Source organism: Pseudophryne corroboree, chromosome 2 (assembly GCF_028390025.1).
Source record: "Pseudophryne corroboree isolate aPseCor3 chromosome 2, aPseCor3.hap2, whole genome shotgun sequence".
Classification (NCBI taxonomy): Eukaryota; Metazoa; Chordata; class Amphibia; order Anura; family Myobatrachidae; genus Pseudophryne; species Pseudophryne corroboree.
In genome coordinates this window covers 617,273,618-617,300,648 of record NC_086445.1, presented here as the reverse complement: position 1 = coordinate 617,300,648, position 27,031 = coordinate 617,273,618, and the positions used below count along the sequence as shown (strand labels likewise).

Here is a 27,031-nt window from a genome sequence, read left to right as displayed (position 1 = left end):
TAAGTCTGGCAAGGCCTCTGCTTCAAAACCAGCCGGTACTGATCCAATCAGACAACATCACGGCAGTCGCCCATGTAAACCAACGGGGCGGCACAAGAAGCAGGATGGCGATGGCAGGGACATCAAGGATGCTTACCTGCATGTCCCCATTTACCATCCTCGCCAGGAGTACCTCAGATTTGTGGTACAGGATTACCATTACCAAGTCCAGACACTGCCGTTTGGACTGTACATGGCACCGAGGGTGTTTACCAAGGTAATGGCCGAAATGATGATACTCCTTCGAAAAAAGGGAGTTTTAATTATCCCGTACTTGGACAATCTCCTTATAAGGGCAAGGTCCAAGGAGCAGTTGCTAGTCGGGGTAGCACTATTTTGGAAAGTGCTACAACAGCACGGTTGGATTCTAAACAGTCCAAAGTCACAGCTGGTTCCTACGACACGTCTACTGTTCCTGGGGATGGTTCTGGACACAGAACAGAAATAAGTGTTTCTCCCGGAGGAGAAAGCCAAGGAGCTGTCATCTCTAGTCAGAGACCTCCTGAAGCCAAAACAGGTATCGGTGCATCATTGCACGCGAGTCCTGGGAAAAATGGTAGCTTCCTACGAAGCAATCCCATTCGGCAGGTTCCATGCAAGAACTTTTCAGTGGGACCTGTTGGACAAGTGGTCCGGATCACAGCTTCAGATGCATCGGCTGATAACCCTGTCTTCAAGGACCAGGGTATCTCTACTGTGGTGGCTGCAGAGTGCCCATCTTCAAGAGGGCCGCAGGTTCGGCATACAGGACTAGGTCCTAGTGACCATGGATGCCAGCCTTTGAGGCTGGGGGGCAGTCACACAGGGAAGAAACTTCCAGGGACTTTGGTCAAGTCAGGTGACTTCCCTACACATAAATATTCTGGAACTGAGGGCCATTTACAATGCCCTAAGTCTGGCAAGGCCTCTGCTTCAAAACCAGCCGGTACTGATCCAATCAGACAACATCACGGCAGTCGCCCATGTAAACCAACGGGGCGGCACAAGAAGCAGGATGGCGATGGCAGAAGCCACAAGGATTCTCCGATGGGCGGAAAATCATGTGTTAGCACTGTCAGCAGTGTTCATTCCCGGAGTGGACGACTGGGAAGCAGATCTTCTCAGCAGACACGACCTCCACCCGGGAGAGTGGGGATTTCATCCAGAAGTCTTCCAAAGGATTGTACACCATTGGGAAAGGCCACAGGTGGACATGATGGCGTCCCGCCTCAACAAAAAGCTATAAAAGATATTGCGCCAGGTCAAAGGACCCTCAGGCGATAGCTGTGGACGCTCTGGTAACACCGTGGGTGTACCAGTCGGTTTATGTTTTCCCCCCTCTGCCTCTCATACAAAAGGTACTGAGAATAATAGGAAGGCGAGGAGTAAGAACGATACTCGTGGTTCCGGATTGGCCAAGAAGAGCTTGGTACCCAGAATTTCAATAAATTATATCAGAGGACCCATGGCCTCTGCCGCTCAGACAGGACCTGCGGCAGCAGGGGCCCCGTCTGTTCCAAGACTTACCGCGGCTACGTTTTGACGGCATGGCGGTTGAACGCCGGATCCTAAAGGAAAAGGGCATTCCGGAGGAAGTCATTCCTACGCTGATTCAAGCCAGGAAAGATGTAACTGCAAAACATTATCACCGCATATGGCGAAAATATGTTGCTTGGTGTGAGGCCAAGAAAGGCCCCAACAGAGGAATTTCAACTAGGTCGATTTCTGCATTTCCTACAAGCAGGAGTGTCTATGGGCCTAAAATTAGGCTCCATTAAGGTACAGATCTCGGCTCTGTCGATTTTCTTCCAGAAAGAACTAGCTTCAGTACCTGAAGTTCAGACATTGTAAAAGGAGTGCTGCATATTCAGCCCCCGGTTGTGCCTCCAGTGGCACCTTGGGTTCTCAACGTGGTGTTGAGTTTCTTAAAATCACATTGGTGTGAGCCACTAAAAACCGTGGATCTAAAATATCTCACGCGGAAAGTGGTCATGTTATTGGCCTTGGCTTCGGCCAGGCGTGTATCAGAATTGGCGGCTTTGTCATATAAAAGTCCTTATCTGATTTTCCATCTGGATAGGGCAGAATTGAGGACTCGTCCCCAGTTTCTCCCTAAGGTGATATCAGCTTTTCACTTGAACCAACCTATTGTAGTGCCTGCGGCTACTAGGGACTTGGAGGATTCCAAGTTACTGGACGTAGTCAGGGCCTTGAAAAATTATGTTTCCAGGACGGCTAGAGTCAGGAGAACTGACTCGCTGTTTATCCTGTATGCACCCAGCAAACTGGGTGCTCCTGCTTCTAAGCAGACTATTGCTCGCTGGATTTGTGCACAATTCAGCTGGCGCATTCTGCGGCTGGACTACCGCAGCCAAAATCTGTAAAAGCCCATTCCACAAGGAAGGTGGGCTCATCTTGGGCAGCTGCCCGAGGGGTCTCGGCTTTCCAACTTTGCCGAGCTGCAACTTGGTCAGGGGCAAACACGTTTGCTAAATTCTACAAAATTGATACCCTGGCTGAGGAGGACCTGGAGTTCTCTCATTCGGTGCTGCAGAGTCATCCGCACTCTCCCGCCCGTTTGGGAGCTTTGGTATAATCCCCATGGTCCTTACGGAGTTCCCAGCATCCACTAGGACGTCAGAGAAAATAAGATTTTACTCACCGGTAAATCTATTTCTCGTAGTCCGTAGTGGATGCTGGGCGCCCATCCCAAGTGCGGATTGTCTGCAATACTTGTATATAGTTATTGCCTAACTAAAGGGTTATTGTTGAGCCATCTGTTGAGAGGCTCAGTTATATTCATACTGTTAACTGGGTATAGTATCACGAGTTATACGGTGTGATTGGTGTGATTGGTGTGGCTGGTATGAGTCTTACCCGGGATTCAAAATCCTTCCTTATTATGTCAGCTCGTCCGGGCACAGTGTCCTAACTGAGGCTTGGAGGAGGGTCATGGTGGGAGGAGCCAGTGCACACCAGGTGACCTAAAGCTTTCTTTAGTTGTGCCCAGTCTCCTGCGGAGCCGCTATTCCCCATGGTCCTTACGGAGTGCCCAGCATCCACTACGGACTACGAGAAATAGATTTACCGGTGAGTAAAATCTTATTTTTTCTCATCCTCGTCAACACTGGAGTCAGACTCCATGTCGACATTTGTGTCTGCCATCTGAGGTAGCGGGCGTTTTTGAGCCCCCGATGGCCTCTGAGATGCCTGGGCAGGCGCGGGCTGAGATGCCGGCTGTCCCAAAGCTGCGTCATCGAACCTTTTATGCAAGGAGTTGACACTGTCAGTTAATACCTTCCACATATCCATCCACTCTGGTGTCGGCCCCGCAGGGGGCGACATCACACTTATCGGCACCTGCTCCGCCTCCACGTAAGCGTCCTCATCAAACATGTCGACACAGCCGTACCGACACACCGCACACACACACAGGGAATGCTCTGACTGAGGACAGGACCCCACAAAGTCCTTCGGGGAGACAGAGAGAGAGTATGCCAGCACACACCACAGCGCTATATAATCAGGGATTTACACTAACAAAAGCGATTTTCCCTATAGCTGCTTTTATATATAGTTTGCGCCTAAATTTAGTGCCCCTCCTCTTTTTTTTACCCTTGATGCCTGGAAACTGCAGGGGAGAGCCTGGGGAGCTGTCTTCCAGCGGAGCTGTGAAGAGAAAATGGCGCCGGTGTGCTGAGGAAGATAGCCCCGCCCCCTTCTCGGCGGACTTCTCCCGCTTTTTTATCTGTATAATGGCGGGGGATGATGCACATATACAGCTTAAAAGCTGTATTATGTGTCAATTAGCCATGTAAGGTACTCTAATTGCTGCCCAGGGCGCCCCCGCCCAGCGCCCTGCACCCATCAGTGACCGGAGTGTGTGGTGTGGATAGGGAGCAATGGCGCACAGCTGCAGTGCTGTGCGCTACCTTAATGAAGACCGAAGTCTTCAGCCGCCGATTTTCAGGATTCTCTTCTGTCTTCTGGCTCTGCAAGGGGGACGGGGGCGCGGCACCGGGACCGGACGATCGAGGTCGGGCCCTGTGTTCGATCCCACTGGAGCTAATGGTGTCCAGTAGCCTTAGAAGCCCAAGCTAGCTGCAAGCAGGTAGGTTCGCTTCTCTCCCCTCAGTCCCTCGTAGCAGTGAGTCTGTTGCCAGCAGATCTCACTGAAAATAAAAAACCTAACAAATACTTTCTTTTCTAGAAGCTCAGGAGAGCCCCTAGTGTGCAACCAGCTCGGGCCGGGCACAGATTCTAACTGAGGTCTGGAGGAGGGGCATAGAGGGAGGAGCCAGTGCATACCAGATAGTACCTAATCTTTCTTTTAGAGTGCCCAGTCTCCTGCGGAGCCCGTCTATTCCCCATGGTCCTTACGGAGTACCCAGCATCCACTAGGACGTCAGAGAAAATGGATTTTAACATAGCTTCCTGTTTACGATCCACAGGGTCTTCAAGGGCTGCCATGTCAGGTGACGGGAGAGCCACCTTTTTAGACAACCGCGATAGGGCCTTGTCTACAATGGGCGGTGACTCCCACTTTTCCCTATCCCCCGTGGGGAACAGATAAGCTACCGGAATCCTTTTGGGAATCTGAAACCTTCTGTCAGGACTTTCCCAGACTTTATCAAATAAAGTATTCAATTCATGAGAGGGAGGAAACGTTATTTCAGGTTTCTTTTCCTTATACATACAGACCCTTTTATCCGGAACAGCAGGGTCCTCAGTAATATGCAATACCTCTTATAGCCACAATCATGTACTGAATGTTTTTTGCCAATTTTGGATCTAATCTGGAATCACTATAGTCGACACTGGAATCAGTGTCCGTGTCGGTATCAGTGTCTGCCAACTGGGTAAACGTACGTTTCTGTGACCCCGAGGGGACCTGAACTTGTAATAACATATCTTCCACAGATTTCTTCCAAGCTTGGGTCTGAGACTCAGACTTGTCCAATCTTTTACTAATACGAGCAACATTAGCATTCAAAGCATTCAATACATTTACCCAACCAGGAGTCGGCGGTGCCGACACGGTCACACCCTCCGCCTTTTGCGTCTCTAATACAGTCTCCTCTTGTGAAGAGCACTCAGCCTCAGACATGCCGACACACGTGTAATACACACTCACAAACACACTGGGCTTATAGGGGACAGACCCACAGAGAAGCCTGTCAGATAGACACAGAGGGAATTTGCCAGCTCACACTCCAGCGCCAAATCAATGGGTCAGCAGCGGTAACAAAACAACCCAGACCTCTGTAGCGCTTTTTATATAATATAATATTGCACCAAATAACCAAGCCACCCCCCCCCCCCCCCATTTTGCACCCCTGATACTTGTTCAGCATAGCGAGGAAGGACCAGCATCTCTGCAGCCAGCGGAGAGGAAATGGCACAGAGTGAGCTGTGGGGACGAAGCTCCGCCCCCTTAATGGCGCGATTCCGTCCCGCTCTTTATAATACAAAATATACTGGCAGGGGTTAGGACAGTGTCTAACACTAATGTCCCCTTGCCAGCCTTTTTGCTGAGGTATCTTAAGCTGCCCAGGGCGCCCGCCCCAGCGCCCTGCACCCAGTAGTGCTGTGTGTGTGTGAGCGGGAGCTTGGCGCGCAGCGTCCGTACGCCGCGCAGTACCTCAGGGATATGCCGTCACTGAAGTCTTCTTTTACTCACCTGTCTTCTGGCTCTCTAAGGGGGGTGACGGCCGGCTGTGGGAGCGAGCACCTGAGCATACCCAGCGATCAAACCCTCAGGAGCTAATGGTGTCCTGTAGCCAGACGCAAAGCCCTTGAACTCACTAGAAGTGGGTCATAACTTCTCTCCCCTTAGTCCCACGAAGCAGGGAGGTTGTTGCCAGCAGCCTCCCTGAACATAAAAAACCTAACAAAAAAATATTTTCAGAGAAACTCAGTAGAGCTCCCTGTAGTGCGTCGTCTCACTGAGCACACTTCTAAAACTGGAGTCTGGAGGAGGGGCATAGAGGGAGGAGCCAGTGCACACCCCTTTTTCAAAGTCTTAAAGTGCCCATGTCTCCTGTGGATCCAGTCTATAGCCCATGGTTCTTTTGGTGTCCCCAGCATCCTCTAGGACGTATGAGAAAGATTGTAGTATATTGTGATAATTGAAAAAAAATAGGATTTTAATTACCTACCAGTAAATCCTTTTCTCATAGTCCGTAGGGAATACTGGGAATCCAATCTAGTACCATGGGGTAAATACGGGTCCACTTGGAGCCATGGGCAGTATAGAAGTTTGATAACGTATGCTGGCTCCTCCCTCTATGCCCCTCCTACCAGACTCAGTCTAGGAAACTGTACCCGAGGAGAAGGACATACTTTGAGAGAAGGATATAGATAAGGAAAGTGGTGAGATTTCGAACCAGCACAACTAGAACAAAAAGGAAAGCCATGCTAACCAAACTTGAAACCAGGGACAGCAATAGCATGGGGAAGTACCAAAGCTCCCAAACCGGGTGAGCGAGTGCTGAGGTTCCTGCAGAACAGATTGACCAAACTGGAGGTCCTCAGAGGCCAAGGTATCAAACTTTTAAAACTTGGCAAACGTGTTCAAACCCGACCAAGTAGCTGCTCGGCAGAGCTGTAATGCAGAGACACCCCGGGCAGCCGACCAAGAGGAACCTACCGGAATCTGCAAACCTGCCATGGAATAAGCATGTTGGATAGTGAGCCTGATCCAGCGTGCAAGTGACTGCTTTGAAGCAGGACACCTAATCTTATTGGCATCATATAGAATGAACAGCGAGTCCGATTTCCTGTGACGAGCAGTTCGCTATACATATACCTTCAAAGCCCTTACAACGTCTAAGACTTTGAAGTAGCAGAGGTGTCAGTAACAACCGGAACCACTATTGGGTGGTTGCTATGAAACGCCGAAACCACCTTAGTTAGGAAGGAATTGCCGACGAGTCCCGAGTTCAGCTCTGTCCTCATGGAAAATCAAGTAGGGGCACTCTTGTGAAACAATGCCCCCAGCTCCGACATGCGCCTTGCCGAAGCCAAGGCCAATAGCGTGACTGTCTTCCACATAAGATATTTTACGTCTACCTCCTATAACAGTTAAAACCAGTCTGATTGAAGAATTTCAGAACCAAATTGAGATCCCGAAAGGTGCCGTGGGAGGCACACAGGGAGGTTGGATATGAAGAACACCTTTCAAGAACGTCTTGACCTCAGGAAGAGAAGCAAAATTGTTTCTGAAAGAAAATAGACAAGGCTGAAATCTGAACTTTTATGGAGCCTAGACGTAGGCCCACATCCACTCCCGACTGTAGAAAAAGCAGGAAACGTCCCAGATGAAATTCCACCGTAGAATATTGTCTGCTCTCACACCAAGAGACATATTTCTTCCAGATACGATGGTAATGTTTTGACGTTACCCCCTTCCTGGCTTGGATCATAGTCTGGATAACCTGGTCAGGAATCCCACTCCTGGCTAGAATCAGCCGTTCAACTTCCATGCCGTTAAATGTAGCCGCGGTAAGTCTTGATAGACGAACAGGCCATGTTGCAGAAGATCCTCTCGAAGAGGAAGAGGCCAACTATCTTTGATCAGCATCTCGACAAGAACCGCATACCAGGATCTTCGTCGCCAGTCCGGAGCAATGAGAATTGCATGAACTCTTTCCCTTTTATTCTTTTGAGAATTTTTGGGATCAGAGGAATGGGAGTAAATAAATACACCAGTCGGTAGGCCCATGGAGTTGTCAAGGCGTCGTCTGCTACAGCTTGTGGGTCCCTCGACCTGGAACAATATCGCTTGAGCTTCCTGTTGAGTCGAGAGGCAATCATGTCGATCTGTGGATAACCGTGACGCGTCAGCCACTGGAACACCTCCGGGTGGAGGCCCCATTCCCCCGGGTGCAGGTCGAGTCTGCTAAGGAAGTCTGCTTCCCAGTTGTCTACTCCCGGAATGAAGATCGCCAACAACGCCACAGCGTGTTTTTCCACCCAGAGGAGACTTCTTGACATCTTTGACATTGCGAACCTGCTTTTCGTTCGACCCCGTCAGTTGATGTAAGACACCACTGTCACATTGTCCGACTAAACTTGAATGGCCGGATTCTGAAGAGATGAGGCCTGTAGAAGGGCGTTGTACATAGCCCTGAGTTCCAGGATGTTTATTGGAAGAACGATTTCCTGACTTGACCATCTTCCTTGAAACTGCATTCCCTGGGTGACTACACCCCATCCTCTGAGGCTTGCGTCTAGGATTCAGAAATGGATTCTGCTAACCATAAACAGTCGACCCTCCACTAGGTGAGAAGTTTGTAGACACCACAGGAGGGAGATCCTGGCGACAGATGAATCCTCTGATGCATGTGAAGATGCAATCCAGACCATTTGTCCAACAGATCCAGCTGGAAGGTCCTTGCATGAAACCTTCCCTACTGAATTGCTTCCTAAGAAGCCACCATTTTCCCCAGAAGGCGGATGCACAGATGTACTGAGATTCGGGTCAGCTTCAAAACAGCCGGAACCATCGACTGGATCACCATTGCCTTTTCCAAGGGAAGGAACACTCTCCGTGACTCTGTATCATTCCCAGGAAATGAAGCTTCTGCGTTGGTTCTAGGTGAGATTTTGGTAGGATCAGAATCCACCCATGATCCAGGAGTAATCTGGTCGTGAGACCAATGTTCTCCAACAACTGCTCCCTGGACACAGACTTTATCAGAAGATCGTCCAGGTAAGGAATTATGTTTACTCCGTCTGCGGAGTAACATCTCCTCTGCCATCACTTTGGTGTACACCCACGGTGCTGTGGAGAGACTAAATGGTAGGGCCTGAAACTGGTAGTGACAGTCCTGCAATGCAAACCGTAGATAAACCTGATGAGGCGGCCAGATCGGAATGTGAAGGTACACATCCTTGACATCCAGAGACGCTAGGAATTCCCCGTCTTCCAGACCTGAGATCACCGCTCTCAGAGACTCCATCTTGAACTTGAACACTCGTAAGTATGGGTTCAATGACTTGAGATTCAGAATTAGTCTTACCGAACTGTCCGGTTTCGATACTACAAACAAGCTGGAATAGTATCCCTTGTTTTGTAGATGAGGTGGAACTGGAACAATGACCTGGGTCTGTAACAGTTTTTGAATGGCTTCTTGTAAGGTTACTCTTGCTTCCTGTGAAACTGGTAAGCCTGATTTGAAGAATATGTGAGGTGGAAGATCCTGGAACTGCAGCCTGTAGCCCAGGGATATAAGGTCTATGACCCAGGGATCCTGGAAAGATCTTGTCCAGGTGTGTCTGAATAATTTTAGCCGGGCTCCCACATGCCTGTCTCCCAGGCATCACAGTTCACAGTCATGCCGAAGGCTTTGAGAAGGCAGAGCCATAGCTCTGTTCCTGTAAGCCAGCAGCTGCTGTTTGCGTGGTTTACTTCTAGCACCTCTGGCGGCGGTAGCAGAACCTCTAGTCTTGCCCCGAAACTTTTCAGTCCGAAAAAAAACTGTAAATTTGGTCCCGAGTAGGCCTTTCTAGCTGGCGGAGCTGCAGAAGGTAGATATGTTGATTTATCCGAGGTAGCTAGTGAAATCCACTTGTCAAGTTCGTCACCAAATAAAGGCCTCATCTGTGAAAGGCAGGCCTTCCACACCTTTTTGGAGTCCGCGTCAGCAGTCCACTGACGTAGCCATAATCCCCTGCGTGCCGACACTGCCATAGCAGTGGTGCGTGCATTAAGCAAACCTATCTCCTTAATGGCTTCCAACAAAAAGTTTGCAGTCTTGTATGTGTTGCAGGAGTAAAACAATTTCCTCTTGAGGTAAGGTGTCTTAACCCCTCAATTAAAATTACCAGACCATTTAGCAATGGCTCGAGTAATCTACCCACATGCTGTAGTGGGGTCTCTGGGCCACCCCTGCAGTTGTATACAAAGATTTGAGTGTAGTCTCAATCTTACGATCGGCTACATCCTTTAGGGAAACTGCACCAGGCACAGGTAGCACTATTTTTACGTGAGAGCCTGGAGACTGATGTATCCACTATCGGTGGATTTTCCCATGTTTTCCTAGGAAAAGATAACAAGGAATTTGAAAATTCTTATCTGAATTAACCCACAGTTCTTCAAACAGGGTATTTAGTTCCTTTGACACAGGAAAAGTGGCTGAGGATTTTTTTCCTTGTATTAAAGTAAGATTCCTCACACTCTTCTGTCACCTTATCAGGGATATTTAGGACTTCTGATAGAATCTATGAGAGCCTCTACACCCTGCGACAGAGTACCCTCCCCTACATCTATGTCCACCTCCCCTTCCTCCATTTTTGACCCGTCATTATCAGTCAGATTGCAGGATAAGGGCCAAAGAACATTTTTTCAGACCAATGGTAGAGGACTGATACGCTGGTCTGAGTACAGAGTCCTTTTGCATAAACTCAGCCATAGACTGTCTTAAGTATTGCGTCTTTCTCATTACGATGGTGGAAATCATCCCCCTAATGGGAGTCCAGCCATGCTGGCTCCGTCCCACTAGCCTGAGAAGGGTTACTACACATTAGTGAACACCCTGGAGAAGAAGAACACTGTGCCTTGCATGAAACACACTCTTTGCCTGACATACTGGAGCAGTGACAGCACACACACAGGATAAGGTTAAATGCACAATAAACCTACAAAGAGCCCTTCCCGAGAGACAGAGGATAGAACCACCAGCACACGGCACCCCTATCGCTAAAGCCAAGCTTAGTCGGGTCGCAGACTAAGTACCTAGATTAGGGATTTAGTACACTACCCCTGGTACCGCTGAGGTAATCTGGAGGCTCTCTGGAGTTGCGCGTCACTGTAATCAGTGTTTGTGTTGCTGCAGTGAGGGAAAATGGCGCCTGTGAGCTGCTGGATCCGCTCATAGTGAAGCCCCGCCCCTTCAATGGCATGCGGTCTTCTTTATACTGGCTTAGTGTCTAAGTGCATAAAATGGAGTAAACCCCCTTTTAAGCCTATATTGCCAGTCTGGGTACAGTGTACACTACAATGTACTAAGTCTGGAGACTAATTCCGCCCTGTGTAGAAGCCGTGCGTCTCCGTACCCTCATGCCGCCATAATGGCCGGTGACCCGCTAACCGAGATGCCGGCTTAGTACTCATCACTCTTCTTTCTTCTGGCTCTGTTAGGGGTGGCGGCATGCTGCCTGAATGTACGCTCGTCTTGTTGGGGCTTGACAGGAGTTAGCGTCCTGTCAGCAGGGAACGGGAGCATTAACCCTTAGTGGGGTTGGGCCGTTCCCCACACTAAGTCCCACGAAGCAGGCAGGTTGGTACCATTCAGTCCTGCCTGAAAATAACAAACTTTGAAAATAAACGCAGAAAACTTTTCAGGAGCTTCCAGAGATGTGACCGGCTCCCTCGGGCACATTTTCAAAACAGAGTCTGCTAGGAGGGGCATAGAGGGAGGAGCTAGCACACGTAATCAAACTTCTATAGCACCCATGGCTCCAAGTGGACCCGCCTATACCCCATGGTATTAAATTGGATTCCCAGTATCCCCTAGGACATAAGAGAAACCTTTATATTTACCAAATATCCATTTCCCACATGTGTTAACATTGAACGTACATTATATGGAAGTTGCTGAATTGGATGCAGAAACTGCTAATTTCAGCATATTTTATATGGCAATCACCACCAGATTAAATATTTAATACATCTTCAGTTAATCAGGAAGATAAACATTGAATAATTCACATGGATTCTACAGGTTTGAGAAATTTGTATCAGAGCCAATGGGGACAGAAATATAACGCGAGTCACATTTGTATGTAACTGAGTAAATTGATTCTAATTATAGTTTGATTAATATTAGGTTTTGTTTGTGTCAAACATACATTTAGGGTCTTATAACTGTATAGTATATCATATTGTAAAAATAATTAGCAGAGCAGGCTTAAAATATGTAAGCCCCCTCAGTTCCTATGTCCAAATATTGAATTTCAGCTTCATTTTTGTGCGGCGCATTTAAACTTCTAAAGATTAACATGAAATGTAATGAGACTCATGAAAAGACCCACCTACATTTTTCTACAATCTACTAAATTTACTTCCATAAAGGACAGCCTTTTCTACTAAATTTACTTCCAAAAATGTTCTGTTCTTGAAAACTTTTCTTCCTCTCCCTTGAGGAGTTCAACAGTTTTTTTTAGCCTCTTAATACCTTACCTATACCGATGCTACCCAAATCTATCTTTCATGCCTCCAGCCTCCTGATACCCACACTGCAATCTTAAACTAAACCAGAAACAAACAAATTCACTGTATTCCCACAAATGTATTGCCTGTAAATGGTTTGTAACTCCTCATCTTCCTTTTCAGCTTTGGAACAGTTACATATTCTCTCAGTTTGAATGCAACCAAGATGGTAATTACTAAAGCCTTCATATAAAGCTGTAATTCAAAAGCTGGCCCAAATCACCATCTTCGTCCCCTTACATCTCTGAACTCATCCCCCTCCACACGTCCACCCACTTTAATCTGCCAGTAACTGCCCTTCTTCCCACAAGCACCTCCCCACTGCTGTAATCCAGTGCCTCCATAAAGACCTTAAAGTTTTAGAAATGGTGTATACAGTAGATGGTGTATACAGCAATTACATACTTTGATCTCTGCCTACAAAAACAAACTGAGTTTAGAGAAATCTGTCTGTAGATGTATGTCCGCTATAACCAAGAAAAGGGTACCTATTTCAAACAATGAAAAAAGACTGAAACATTGTTCAGAGTAATTCAAGAATGGGGTGATGCTCATAAGCCAGCATATATAATCAGGCAACATCATCATGTGGTAAGCCTGAGTGTTAAGCAGTTACACTTTAATGTCAACTAACCTGAGCACTTCAAGCATTACAGTCCTCGGTTCAATCCACTTTTGGGTTTTCAGATATTGCCAGCAGGCAACTGCCCATTGACTTCAGCGCAACATTTCCTAATACAGATAGGGCTTCCCATGACCTGAGGCTGTTTTAGGCTCCTCTGTAAAGGGCTTTCTGAATACATTTTCAACTATGAAGGTAGTCTGTTAATGCTCCTCCAGGCAGGTTGAGGGAGACAACTTCCAAGCTGCGTGACTGCTTGACCTTCCTGAAGAGCAGACACCTTATAGCTTTACAACAGAGATCAGCAATTATGAGTTCCAGAAGCCTTCCTTTTTCACCTCTACACGTTAAGTCTACCAGGAACTGGCTTGTACCTTGATATATTAGCCTGTCATTTGGACAGCTGTATGAAAGTTATATGACGGCACTATTTGAAGAGCTACTTTTATATTTTAAGAATGCCTGTACAAAACTAACCAAATTCTGACAAAATGTAAAAGCCACCACTTTTGAGGATAATTAAGATTCAAAGCAGATTCTGCTTAATGGATATCCAATCCATACTAAGAAAAAATGTGTTTTTCTAAAATGAAAGCAATGCGATTTGTTTCTATAAGAAAAGCCCTAATTTATGTTTCAGACCCAATAAGACCAATATTGTTAGTAAACTACAAAAAGAAACAAAACTGAACAGAATAAAAGCTTTATTTCAAGCAGCCATGACAGAATTTGTGAATATGGCCATTTAAAAAAGGCACTTCCTCCTATGACCAGCACTAATATTCTTCTCCTTCGTCCTCCCCTTCTACGGAGTCTGTGCCGACCTCCTCATAATCCTTCTCCAGGGCAGCCAAATCCTCGCGTGCTTCAGAGAACTCTCCCTCTTCCATGCCTTCACCGACATACCAATGTACAAAAGCACGCTTTGCATACATCAAGTCAAACTTGTGATCCAAACGTGCCCAAGCTTCAGCTATGGCAGTTGTGTTACTGAGCATGCACACTGCTCTTTGTACTTTGGCCAGATCACCACCAGGGACAACAGTGGGTGGCTGATAATTAATACCAACCTAGAACAAAAAAAAAAAAACACATTGAGTAACTGGATTGTCATACAGATCAAGGGTTCTCAATTCCACTGTTCAAGTACAACAAATAGGCTATGTTTTGTCAATTTCTTCAATCATGCACAGGCGAGTTAAGCTAAGGCCACACATAACGACCAAGCGGGTCCCGATCAGCAGGACCCGCTTGGCAGCAGGGAGACTGCACATAGGCTCCCACACATGTATGTATGTGTTCACACAGTGCAGCTGTGCTGCACTGAAACCCCGTGTGTCACAGGCCGGAGGATCCGTGTGTAGTGTTCACGCTAGGCTGTTTTAGCAGGGCGCAGCGCCCTGCCAGATTTTTTAAGGGCAAAATCCGCCTAGCCCTTTCTGCGGCGCCCTGCTAGAACAGACACCCGCTTCCTGCCCTCCCAGCGTGTAAAGATGCCGTGCGCATGCGCGCGGCATCCATTCACGCTGTGAGAGAGCTTGGGGAAAGCCCAGCAACTCCGTAGGTGCTGGGCACGCCCCCAACAGTGATGCCGCCGGCCCGCACGCCCCCTATTTGCATGACCACGCCCCTTTTTCGGTGCGTGCACGGCCCCTCTCAATCCGGCGCCCTGCCCGAATTATAGAGTGAACACTACGTGTGCACACCAATCCCCTCCCTCCCGGCCAAGCGGGTCGCGTTTAGTGGGACCCGATTGCCCGCTATGTGTGGCCCAGCACTTAATCCATTTTACTAGATCAATAATTATTCCACCTGCTTCCACAGACCAATCTCCTCAAAACATGAACCGCTGGGAAAACTCTAGGGTTTGCAACTACAGATAGATATTAGGCTTCTAAAGGCCCGTACACACTGGGCGATATATCTCTTGAACGGCCGATATATCGCGCGTCCGTCGGCCAGTGTGTACGGCCGATACGTCTGTGAACTCAGTCGTTCAGATGTATCGCGCCGGCCCCGCAGCACAGCAGACGGCCAATATATCTACAGATATATTGGCGCGCCGCTGTGTGTGTACGGCACATGCTGCAGCGGCCGGCGGTGATTGACAGCTGAACTGGGTGGGTGTGTGTACACGCCCGCCCAGTTCATGACGTCAGTCCCCGGCAGATCGGGCAGTGTGTATGCTCAACACACTGCCCGATCCATCCATAGATATGTCTGCCGATCAATTGATCGGCAGATATATCTTCCAGTGTGTACCCACCTTTATGGTACTCTAAGCAAACATGTAAAAAAAATAAAAAATAAAAATAATTTTTTTTTTCTAACTGAAGTGCTTTAAAGATTATAAACAAAACACAAATTGAGCCAATGCAGAAAGATGATTGTGTGCTGGACATTCCCAAACAAGAAAGAAAATTATATGCCTTAAATATCAAAGATTGCACAACTCAAATGAGTAAGAGGGAGTAGTCTTCCTGCTTATGACTAGACTGCATATCCTTTATTCTCTGAATTTAAAAGGAAACACCCAATAAAACCTGTTCACCCAGACAATACAATTTATTATACAGGTGAACTGCGTCACCATCATTACAGATTTAATACCTCCTGATGTCAGATAGTAGGTGAGATTGAATCATTTAAGCTTTTTTAGCAACAGTATGACTTTTCAATGCTCTGCCTCATTTGCTAGGCAATGGCACAGTGTACTAATTTTATTTCTATAGTGCTTTTCTCCAGAAGAACCATCCAGAAGATAATTAAGTCATGTGCGTGCCCTGATACTAAATCACTAGTGCCCGCATAGTAGGCGGCCTGATGCACTGAATGACATAGAAACTGTGACTTTTACAAAGAGTATCACTTTAAACGGACAGTGAAGTAGTTAAAAAAAAAAAAAAAAAAAAAAAGACACCTTAAAACCTGTTGGGCACCAATCCACAAACTGTATGGTACGCTTTGTCTTAATAGCGGCAATTGCAGCATTCACATCTTTGGGTACCACATTTCCACGATACAGCATACAACATGCCATGTATTTACCATGCCTTGGGTCACATTTCACCATCTGATTTGATGGTTCAAAGCAAGCATTGGTTATTTCTGAAACAGACAATTGCTCGTGGTAGGCCTTCTCAGCAGAAATAATAGGGGAGTAGGTGACCAAAGGGAAGTGTATACGTGGATATGGCACCAAGTTAGTTTGGAATTCTGTCAAATCCACATTGAGGGCTCCATCAAAGCGCAAAGAGGCTGTGATCGAAGACACTATCTGACCAATCAAACGATTCAGGTTGGTGTAAGATGGACGCTCAATATCTAGGTTTCTTCTACATATGTCATAAATTGCTTCGTTATCCACCATAAAGGCACAATCTGAGTGCTCCAGTGTTGTATGTGTAGTCAGAATAGAGTTGTAGGGCTCAACAACAGCTGTTGAAACCTGTGGCGCTGGGTAAATGGCAAACTCCAGTTTGGACTTTTTCCCATAGTCTACAGAGAGTCTTTCCATTAGTAATGAAGTGAATCCAGAGCCAGTACCACCACCAAAGCTATGAAAGATGAGAAAGCCCTGTAGACCTGTGCATTGATCAGCCTGGAGGAGGGGTTAAAAAAAAAAAAAAAAAAAAAGGAAGAGAGTTAAAATCGATTAGCATAACTTAAGTCAATACACTAGGCAAACATTCTGAACTATGGGGGCTATTCAGGTCTGTTAGTAAACAAAACAAAAAAGTTAGCAACTGGGCAAAACTATGTTACACTGCGGGGGGGGGGCAGATGTAACGTGCAGAGATTTTTAGATTTTGGTTTTGTTTTATTGTTTCTGTGCATTGTAAATACTGGCTTCCTAAATTTGGAATTCAGTTTGAACACACCCCAGCCAAATCTAATGGGCTCTGCACATTCGGCGACCTGACGCCGAGCTGCCCGACAGCTGATACGGCAAGACAGACGACCCGACGGCGGGAGGAGTGCAGTTTCTTCACTCCCCCCGTCACCCGGCCTATAGAAGTGCAAGCTAATATGGACGAGGTTGTCCATATTGGCTCGCATGCATAAGCGACCCGGCACAGACGATGAACGAGCACAGGGCCGCGTATCGTTCATCGTTGGTGCCTACACACTCAACGATATGAACGAGTTCTCGTTCATTAATGAACTAGAACGTTAATATTGTTCAGCTATATCGCCTAATGTGTAGGGCCTATAACTCTGTGCACATATTACATCTGCCCCACCTGCTGTGCACATGGTTTTTCCCAATTTGCTAACAAACCTGAGTAAAGGCCCTATGTTAATTAGTCTGATTTCTGAGAAGCAGCAAATGAAAAATGAAAGACAAAATTGATTTTGATTTCATAAAAAAAAAAAAAAAAAGTTGCTTAGATCCACAGAAGTGACAGATTGCTGTACTGCCTCCTCTAAAAGTCATGTGTTTTGCCCTTTTGGTATTTGTAATATATGCTTTGTATCATCACTATACAATGCTACAGTTTTTTGTTCATAACAATGCTATTGTTTTGTCCATTGTATTTCTAACTAGATAATAAACTTTGAACAAATAGTTCATGTTTTGTATTCAGCGTGTACGTCAAGGAGTGTTCTGCCCAAAACGGACTGCCAAAGAACTCTGTTCTGCTTTTAGAACAATAATTTTCAGCTTTAATTTAAAACACAAATCATAACTTAAGTGTACTTAAAAGGAACTTTGTGGCATTCTCATGAGCTTGTTCTTAAAACTTTGGCAACATAGTTGTCTGAAACTCCCTAAATGTGTTTATTTCTTACATTAAGTATGTAAACAGCACTGCTAGTTATGAAGTGTAGAAACATGAAATGTATGCTTCAATTTAAAGTCCAATTTTAAACAAGTTTAAGAGAATTAAGCAGTATGGGCGGGATTTACTAAAGGGAAAATGCGGTAAAACCCCCGTTTTACCGCATTTTCATATGTACTAACTCCCGACCGCCGCGTTTTCGCCTCATAGGGTATCGCCATCTTTTTATGGCGATACCCTATAGAAGCCTATGGGATTCTTACCGCTGCCGCCGCCCCACGCTGCATCCCGCGCCGCTCACGACGACCCCCCCCCCCCCCTTCCCCCCGGCATACCTGAGCTGCTGCGGCCCCCCTCCTCCTTCTCCCCCGCATCACAGCCTTGTCTCCTTCTGGCTGCAGGGGGGAGGAGGAGCCCGGGGACTCCTTGCACACGTCACCTCCCGAGTCTGGGAGGTGACGGAGACCCCCGCAGACATCATCGCGGGGGGCCTCCTATACCGCATTGCGATACTAATCGCATATGTTAGTACATATGCGATTAGTATCGCTGCGGTAGGCGGCGATGGCTTATAGTAAATCCCGCCCTTAATATTAACGTCTGTTTCGTGACCATTTGCATCAATCTTTGGAGGTAAGGTCAATGCATAGAGATTGCTGTGAAACCCCTCCTAAACAGTCAGGTGAAGCAACTTCATGACAACTATCTGTTTTCATTCTTTTGCATGGGAAAATTTGCAATTATCTTTATTGGCACAAACTAATGTGCGCAAACTGCAATTGTAGTGATGTCCCGCAGCATAAATAGCTCCCAACAGTTCAATGCATAGCTTGAATTTTAAGCTAGGAAATCCAAGAGAAAAAAAAAGTCACACAGGAGCATATAATGTATTCGTCCACCCTCACACAAGACAGTTTAACAGTACTCACCAGCTTTCTCACTCTTTCTAATACCAAGTCTATGATTTCCTTCCCCACTGTGTAGTGTCCACGAGCGTAGTTGTTAGCAGCATCCTCCTTGCCAGTTATTAGTTGCTCAGGATGGAAGAGTTGACGATATATTCCATTTCGAACCTCATCTGTAACATGACTTGTTAGAATGTTTCAACTTCACGAGAACTAATACACATACTGTAAATGTCTTTAAGCAAACTTTAGCACTTTTTGGACGAATAGCTGCACCTATTAAGGGATTTGTCTCTTCCAGTACCATTAACAACCAGTTTTGAGTCTCGACATTTTTTTGAATGAAAATGCAGCACCTTACTAAAGCCAACCAATCTGTAGCTGCACTACCATCCAGATTTCAAGACTTAAGTATTCTCCAGTCCTTCAGCAACACACATTAAATCCCACAGGCTTGAAAGTAAAGTAAGCGTGTAGTAGTGTCCCAGATGGTACAAGATATATGGGGCCTAAGCCTGCACTTGTGGTCACTGCTCAGCAAACATGCCACTTCGCAAATGTACCCAGTGCTGCAATTAAGTATAATTAACACCAACTAGCGATGCCCACTGGTTGTTAACGCTATGGTTTTACTCACTGATGCCATCCATGGGTCACAGAGCTAGGCCGAGTCTCAGCATCATAGAGAAAAAAATACAAACATACATTGGGGTAACCTGTGCCATCAATTGCAAAGAAATATTGGATTTTCACCATCAATGGCCATACCTAACATAGGGGTCGATTCAATTCAGCAACAGTTGAATAGCGCCGGGAATTAGCTCCCGGCGCTATTCAATACAGCGACTAGTTACACTCAACTGTCGGGAATTCTTCTCTCAGCACCGGGGGGGAGTGGGGGGGGGGGGTGGGGGAGAGAGAAGAAAACCGTCAAAAAAGGTGCCGCGCGGCTGATTCTGTCGGGAATCAGCATCGTTGTGGGTAGTTAAAAGTTGGAGAATGCCCGTTCTTCCGACAAAGCCTGTTAAGTCCGCGAGAACGGGCATTCTCCGACTTAACTTTAGCTGAATTGAATAGCGTCCGGAGCTAATTCCCAGCGCTATTCAACTGTTGCTGAACTAAATCGACCCCATAGTACCATTTACTGCTCAGGTGCTAATTTTTACAATTTCTTCCATGCAGGTACTTCGTACCATTCATAGATAATGATCCAGTTGAAAATTCTCAAACATTAAAAGCTAATAGAAATATTATAGTACTTTTTTTTTTTTATTAAATACCTATGACAGCAGATTCCAGATCCACAAACACCGCTCTAGGGACATGTTTTCCAGCTCCAGTCTCACTGAAGAAAGTGTTGAAAGAGTCATCACCACCACCAATAGTCTTGTCACTTGGCATCTGTCCATCAGGCTGGATGCCATGCTCAAGGCAGTATAGTTCCCAGCAGGCATTTCCAATTTGAACTCCTGCCTGACCAACATGGATGGATATACACTCACGCTGTAAGAAAATGAAGGGTTATAGCCAGTATAGACCTATAACGAGAGATTATAAAGAACCATTTTACAAAGCTTACCTTGCATACAAAGGGCAGGCCTACTTCTGGTATATTACTAAACAGACATTTTACACATGAACGGTCAGTCAAATGTAGGGCTTCTTACACCAAGCAAAGAAAATCACTAAAGGAGCATGATCTAAAAAATGTAGGGAGTTAAATATTTAAACCAACGTGGGGTACAAAATAAGACTTGCTCAACAGTATTGTAACATTAGATATTTAATTTACTGACATGCTGACAAACTGAGTTTACTGAGGAAAACCCCCCACTGATCTACAGCATATGAATAGTCAAATACCCCTTTCACATCTCCAACGCCGGATCCCACCCAGGAATTGGAAACGGGTGCTTCCCAGGTGGGATATAGCACTGGAGCCTCTATGCTGGCTTCCCAACCGGGCAATATTTCGGGTCGGTTGCCATAGTGGCAGAGCCGGCAGTGGGACTGGAGGCAGCGCTGCGCCGCCTCTCCCTATGTATTAAACAGCGGAATCCGTTTACGCTGCCTCTGACCCGGTATTCAACTCGGGAATAACCCTTCTTATTGCCAGTGTTGAATTACTGGGTCAGGCAACCGGAGAATTCTCCAAGGCCCCTTTCACATCGCATACTGACCCGTGTCGATCTGGCAATATGCCGGGTCGATACCGGGTTATTTTTGGGATGTGAAAGGGGTAAAAATGAGAATTTGCTTACCGATAATTCTATTTCTCGGAGTCCGTAGTGGATGCTGGGGTTCCTGAAAGGACCATGGGGAATAGCGGCTCCGCAGGAGACAGGGCACAAAAAGTAAAGCTTTAGGATCAGGTGGTGTGCACTGGCTCCTCCCCCTATGACCCTCCTCCAAGCCTCAGTTAGGATACTGTGCCCGGACGAGCGTACACAATAAGGAAGGATTTATGAATCCCGGGTAAGACTCATACCAGCCACACCAATCACACTGTACAACCTGTGATCTGAACCCAGTTAACAGTATGATAACAGCGGAGCCTCTGAAAGATGGCTCACAACAATAACCCGATTTTTGTAACTATGTACAAGTATTGCAGATAATCCGCACTTGGGATGGGCGCCCAGCATCCACTACGGACTCCGAGAAATAGAATTATCGGTAAGCAAATTCTCATTTTCTCTATCGTCCTAGTGGATGCTGGGGTTCCTGAAAGGACCATGGGGATTATACCAAAGCTCCCTAACGGGCGGGAGAGTGCGGATGACTCTGCAGCACCGAATGAGAGAACTCCAGGTCCTCCTTAGCCAGGTTATCAAATTTGTAGGATTTTACAAACGTGTTTGCCCCTGACTAAATAGCCGCTCGGCAAAGTTGTAAAGCCGAGACCCCTCGGGCAGCCGCCCAAGATGAGCCCACCTTCCTTGTGGAATGGGCATTTACATATTTTGGCTGTGGCAGGCCTGCCACAGAATGTGCAAGCTGAATTGTATTACACATCCAACTAGCAAAAGTCTGCTTAGAAGCAAGAGCACCCAGTTTGTTGGGTGCATACAGGATAACAGCAAGTCAGTTTTCCTGACTCCAGCCGTCCTGGAACCTATATTTTCAGGGCCCTGACCACATCTAGCAACTTGGAGTCCTCCAAGTCCCTAGTAGGCGCAAGACACCACAATAAGCTGGTTCAGGTGAAACACTGACACCACCTTAGGGAGAGAACTGGGGACGAGTCCGCAGCTCTGCCCTGTCCGAATGGACAAACAGATATGGGCTTTTTTGAGAAAAAAACCACCAATTTGACACTCGCCTGGTCCAGGCCAGGTCCAAGAGCATGTTCACTTTTCATGTGAGATGCTTCAAATCCACAGATTTGACTGGTTTTAAACCAATGTGTTTTGAGGAATCCCAGAACTACGTTGAGATCCCACAGTGCCACTGGAGGCACAAAAGGGGGTTGTATATGCAATACTCCCTTGACAAACTTCTGGACTTCAGGAACTGAAGCCAATTCTTTCTGGAAGAAAAATCGACAGGGCCGAAATTTGAACCTTAATGGACCCCAATTTGAGGCCCATAGACACTCCTGTTTGCAGGAAATGCAGGAATCGACCGAGTTGAAATTTCTTCGTGGGGCCTTCCTGGCCTCACACCACGCAACATATTTTCGCCACATGTGGTGATAATGTTGTGCGGTCACCTCCTTTCTGGCTTTGACCAGGGTAGGAATGACCTCTTCCTGAATGCCTTTTCCCTTAGGATCCGGCGTTCCACCGCCATGCCGTCAAACGCAGCTGCGGTAAGTCTTGGAACAGACATGGTACTTGCTGAAACAAGTCCCTTCTTAGCGGCAGAGGCCATAAGTCCTCTGTGAGCATCTCTTGAAGTTCCGGGTACCAAGTCCTTCTTGGCCAATCCGGAGCCATGAGTATAGTTCTTACTCCTCTACGTCTTATAATTCTCAGTACCTTAGGTATGAAAAGCAGAGGATGGAACACATACACCGACTGGTACACCCACGGTGTTACCAGAACGTCCACAGCTATTGCCTGAGGGTCTCTTAACCTGGCGCAATACCTGTCCCGTTTTTTGTTCAGACGGGACGCCATCATGTCCACCTTTGGTAATTCCCAACGGTTTACAATCATGTGGAAAACTTCCCCATGAAGTTCCCACTCTGCCGGGTGGAGGTCGTGCCTACTGAGGAAGTCTGCTTCCCAGTTTCCATTCCCGGAATGAAACACTGCTGACAGTGCTATCACATGATTTTCCGCCCAGCGAAAAGTCCTTGCAGTTTTTGCCACTGCCCTCCTGCTTCTTGTGCCGCCCTGTCTATTTACGTGGGCGACTGCCGTGATGTTTTATCCCACTGGATCAATACCGGCTGACCTTGAAGCAGAGGTCTTGCTAAGCTTAGAGCATTATAAATTTACCCTTAGCTATATTTATGTGGAGAAAAGTCTCCAGACTTGATCACACTCCCTGGAAATTTTTTCCTTGTGTGACTGCTCCCCAGCCTCTCGGGCTGGCCTCCGTGGTCACCAACATCCAAAACTGAATGCCGAATCTGCGGCCCTCTAGAAGATGAGCACTCTGTAACCACCACAGGAGAGACACCCTTGTCCTTGGATATAGGGTTATCCGCTGATGCATCTGAAGATGCGATCCGGACCATTTGTCCAGCAGATCCCACTGAAAAGTTCTTGCATGAAATCTGCCGACTGGAATTGCTTCGAAGGAAGTCACCATTTTTTTACCATGGCCCTTGTGCAATGATGCACTGATTTTAGGAGGTTCCTGACTAGCTCGGATAACTCCCTGGCTTTCTCTTCCGGGAGAAACACCTTTTTCTGGACTGTGTCCAGAATCATCCCTAAGCACAGGAGACTTGTTGTCGGGATCAGCTGCGATTTTGGAATATTTAGAATCCACCCCTGCTGTTGTAACAGTATCCGAGATAGTGCTACACCGACCTCCAACTGTTCCCTGGACTTTGCCCTTATCAGGAGATCGTCCAAGTAAGGGATAATTAAGACGCCTTTTCTTCGAAGAAGAACCATCATTTCGGCCATTACCTTGGTAAAGACCCGGGGTGCCGTGGACAATCCAAACGGCAGCGTCTGAAACTGATAGTGACAGTTCTGTACCACGAACCTGAGGTACCCTTAGTGATAAGGGCAAATTTGGGACATGGAGGTAAGCATCCCTGATGTCTCGGGACACCATATAGTCCCCTTCTTCCCGGTTCGTTATCACTGCTCTGAGTGACTCCATCTTGACTTGAACCTTTGTAAGTGTTCAAATTTTTTTAGATTTAGAATAGGTCTCACCTAGCCTTCTGGCTTCAGTACCACAATATAGTGTGGAATAATACCCCTTTCCTTGTTGTAGGAGGGGTAATTTAATTATCACCTGCTGGGAATACAGCTCGTGAATTGTTTCCCATACTGCCTCCTTGTCGGAGGGAGACCTTGGTAAAGCAGACTTCAGGAGCCTGCGCAGGGGAAACGTCTCGACATTCCAATCTGTACCCCTGGGATACTACTTGTAGGATCCAGGGGTCCTGTACGGTCTCAGCGTCATGCTGAGAGCTTGTCAGAAGCGGTGGAACGCTTCTGTTCCTGGGAATGGGCTGCCTGCTGCAGTCTTCTTCCCTTTCCTCTATCCCTGGGCAGATATGACTCTTATAGGGACGAAAGGACTGAAGCTGAAAAGACGGTGTCTTTTTCTGCAGAGATGTGACTTAGGGTAAAAAACGGTGGATTTTCCAGCAGTTGCCGTGGCCACCAGGTCCGATGGACCGACCCCAAATAACTCCTCTTCCTTTATACGGCAATACACCTTTGTGCCGTTTGGAATCTGCATCACCTGACCACTGTCGTGTCCATAAACATCTTCTGGCAGATATGGACATCGCACTTACTCTTGATGCCAGAGTGCAAATATCCCTCTGTGCATCTCGCATACATAGAAATGCATCCTTTAAATGCTCTATAGTCAATAAAATACTGTCCCTGTCAAGGGTATCAATATTTTTAGTCAGGGAATCCGACCAAGCCACCCCAGCTCTGCACATCCAGGCTGAGGCGATCGCTGGTCGCAGTATAACACCAGTATGTGTGTATATACTTTTTATGATATTTTCCAGCCTCCTGTCAGCTGGCTCCTTGAGGACGGCCCTATCTATAGACGGTACCGCCACTTGTTCTGATAAGCGTGTGAGCGCCTTATCCACCCTAAGGGGTGTTTCCCAACGCGCCCTAACTTCTGGCGGGAAAGGGTATACCGCCCATATTTTCTATCGGGGGGAACCCACGCATCATCACACACTTCATTTAATTTATCTGATTCAGGAAAAACTACGGTAGTTTTTTCACATCCCACATAATACCCTCTTTTGTGGTACTTGTAGTATCAGAAATATGTAACACCTCCTTCATTGCCCTTAACGTGTGGCCCTAATAAGGAATACGTTTGTTTATTCACCGTCGACACTGGATTCAGTGTCCCTGTCTGTGTCGACCGACTAAAGTAAACGGGCGTTTTAAAACCCCTGACGGTGTTTTTGAGACGTCTGGACCGGTACTAATTGTTTGTCGGCCGTCTCATGTCGTCAACCGACCTTGCCGCGTGTTGACATTATCACGTAATTCCCTAAATAAGCCATCCATTCCGGCGTCGACTCCCTAGAGAGTGACATCACCATTACAGGCAATTGCTCCGCCTCCTCACCAACATCGTCCTCATACATGTCGACACACACGTACCGACACACAGCACACACACAGGGAATGCTCTGATAGAGGACAGGACCTACTAGCCCTTTGGAGAGACAGAGGGAGAGTTTGCCAGCACACACCAAAAACGCTATAATTATATAGGGACAACCTTATATAAGTGTTTTCCCTTATAGCATCTTTTTTATATATTTCTAACGCCAAATTAGTGCCCCCCCTCTCTGTTTTAACCCTGTTTCTGTAGTGCAGTGCAGGGGAGAGCCTGGGAGCCTTCCCTCCAGCCTTTCTGTGAGGGAAAATGGCGCTGTGTGCTGAGGAGATAGGCCCCGCCCCTTTTTCGGCGGCCTCGTCTCCCGCTCTTAACGGATTCTGGCAGGGGTTAAATATCTCCATATAGCCCCCGGAGGCTATATGTGAGGTATTTTTAGCCAAAAATAGGTTTTCATTGCCTCCCAGGGCGCCCCCCTTCCAGCGCCCTGCACCCTCAGTGACTGCCGTGTGAAGTGTGCTGAGAGGAAATGGCGCACAGCTGCAGTGCTGTGCGCTACCTGAAGAAGACTGAGGAGTCTTCATGCCGCCGATTCTGGACCTTCTTCTTGTTTCAGCATCTGCAAGGGGGCCGGCGGCGAGGCTCCGGTGACCATCCAGGCTGTACCTGTGATCGTCCCTCTGGAGCTAATGTCCAGTAGCCAAAGAAGCCAATCCATCCTGCACGCAGGTGAGTTCACTTCTTCTCCCCTAAGTCCCTCGTTGCAGTGATCCTGTTGCCAGCAGGACTCACTGTAAAATAAAAAACCTAAGCTAAACTTTTCTAAGCAGCTCTTTAGGAGAGCCACCTAGATTGCACCCTTCTCGGCCGGGCACAAAAATCTAACTGAGGCTTGGAGGAGGGTCATAGGGGGAGGAGCCAGTGCACACCACCTGATCCTAAAGCTTTACTTTTTGTGCCCTGTCTCCTGCGGAGCCGCTATTCCCCATGGTCCTTTCAGGAACCCCAGCATCCACTAGGACGATAGAGAAAGTAACAGTACTTCCACCAGGTAACGATACAAAATCAGACCTCAACAAACTTTTAGCTCCACATGTGCCGTGAACTACGAGCACCAGCATGACTTTCCAAAGCATATCAGGATAAAACCAGGACTTCTTTCACAATACCTGGGGAGCCACATGTCTGAACCCATTGCACAACACATAAGGTGCTCCTGGCTAGTACTGTGTAGGGATGGTGGTGTGTGCCTAGGTGGTGTAGTCCATATTCAGGCAATTCAGCAACACACCACAAAGCTTAGCCTAAGAAGGTAATGGGAGCCCTTCGGAAACCAGGGCTCCATTACTATGCACACACTACCATCCCTACATGGTACGAACCAGGAGCACCTTATATTTATAAAACAGTTGGAAAAATGTGTGTTACAAACTGCACAATTCCCATATTGTCTGTTAATTTTAAAACATGTCTACACTGTATGTTTTATGTTAAAAGGTGAATGCATTTCATCAGATTAATCACAGATTTGAAAAAGTGTTTTGACATCTTAGGGGAAAGTGGCAATAACAGGTCAATCACCGACCTTTTTACATATGAACTATAAGTGTTTTTTACATGATTGATTTGTTGTGCTGCAAGTTCCCTATTTACTGTGCAATCACATAACCCATCCCACATTATTAATTATTCTTCGCATCTGGAGCTAATAATGTGCATTTAGGGTGTTTGTACTACATCTATACACGAC

The 27,031-nt window shown here is 46.9% G+C and overlaps 1 protein-coding gene across 3 annotated transcripts in view; it reads right to left on the bottom strand.

Moving 5' to 3' along the window:
- Nucleotides 1-13,541: 13,541 nt before the first annotated feature.
- LOC135040430 (tubulin alpha-8 chain) overlaps nucleotides 13,542-27,031 on the bottom strand; it is a 159,328-nt gene continuing 145,838 nt past the window's right edge. For all 3 annotated transcript variants that reach the window (XM_063954820.1, XM_063954819.1, XM_063954818.1), the window contains 4 exons: nucleotides 19,824-20,046; nucleotides 18,568-18,716; nucleotides 15,775-16,455; nucleotides 13,542-13,924 (listed from right to left, as the gene is read on the bottom strand). In XM_063954820.1, coding sequence (XP_063810890.1) covers nucleotides 13,631-13,924; nucleotides 15,775-16,455; nucleotides 18,568-18,716; nucleotides 19,824-20,046 — 1,347 coding nt within the window. In that variant the 3' untranslated portion in view covers nucleotides 13,542-13,630. The remainder of the gene's footprint in view (nucleotides 13,925-15,774; nucleotides 16,456-18,567; nucleotides 18,717-19,823; nucleotides 20,047-27,031) is intronic.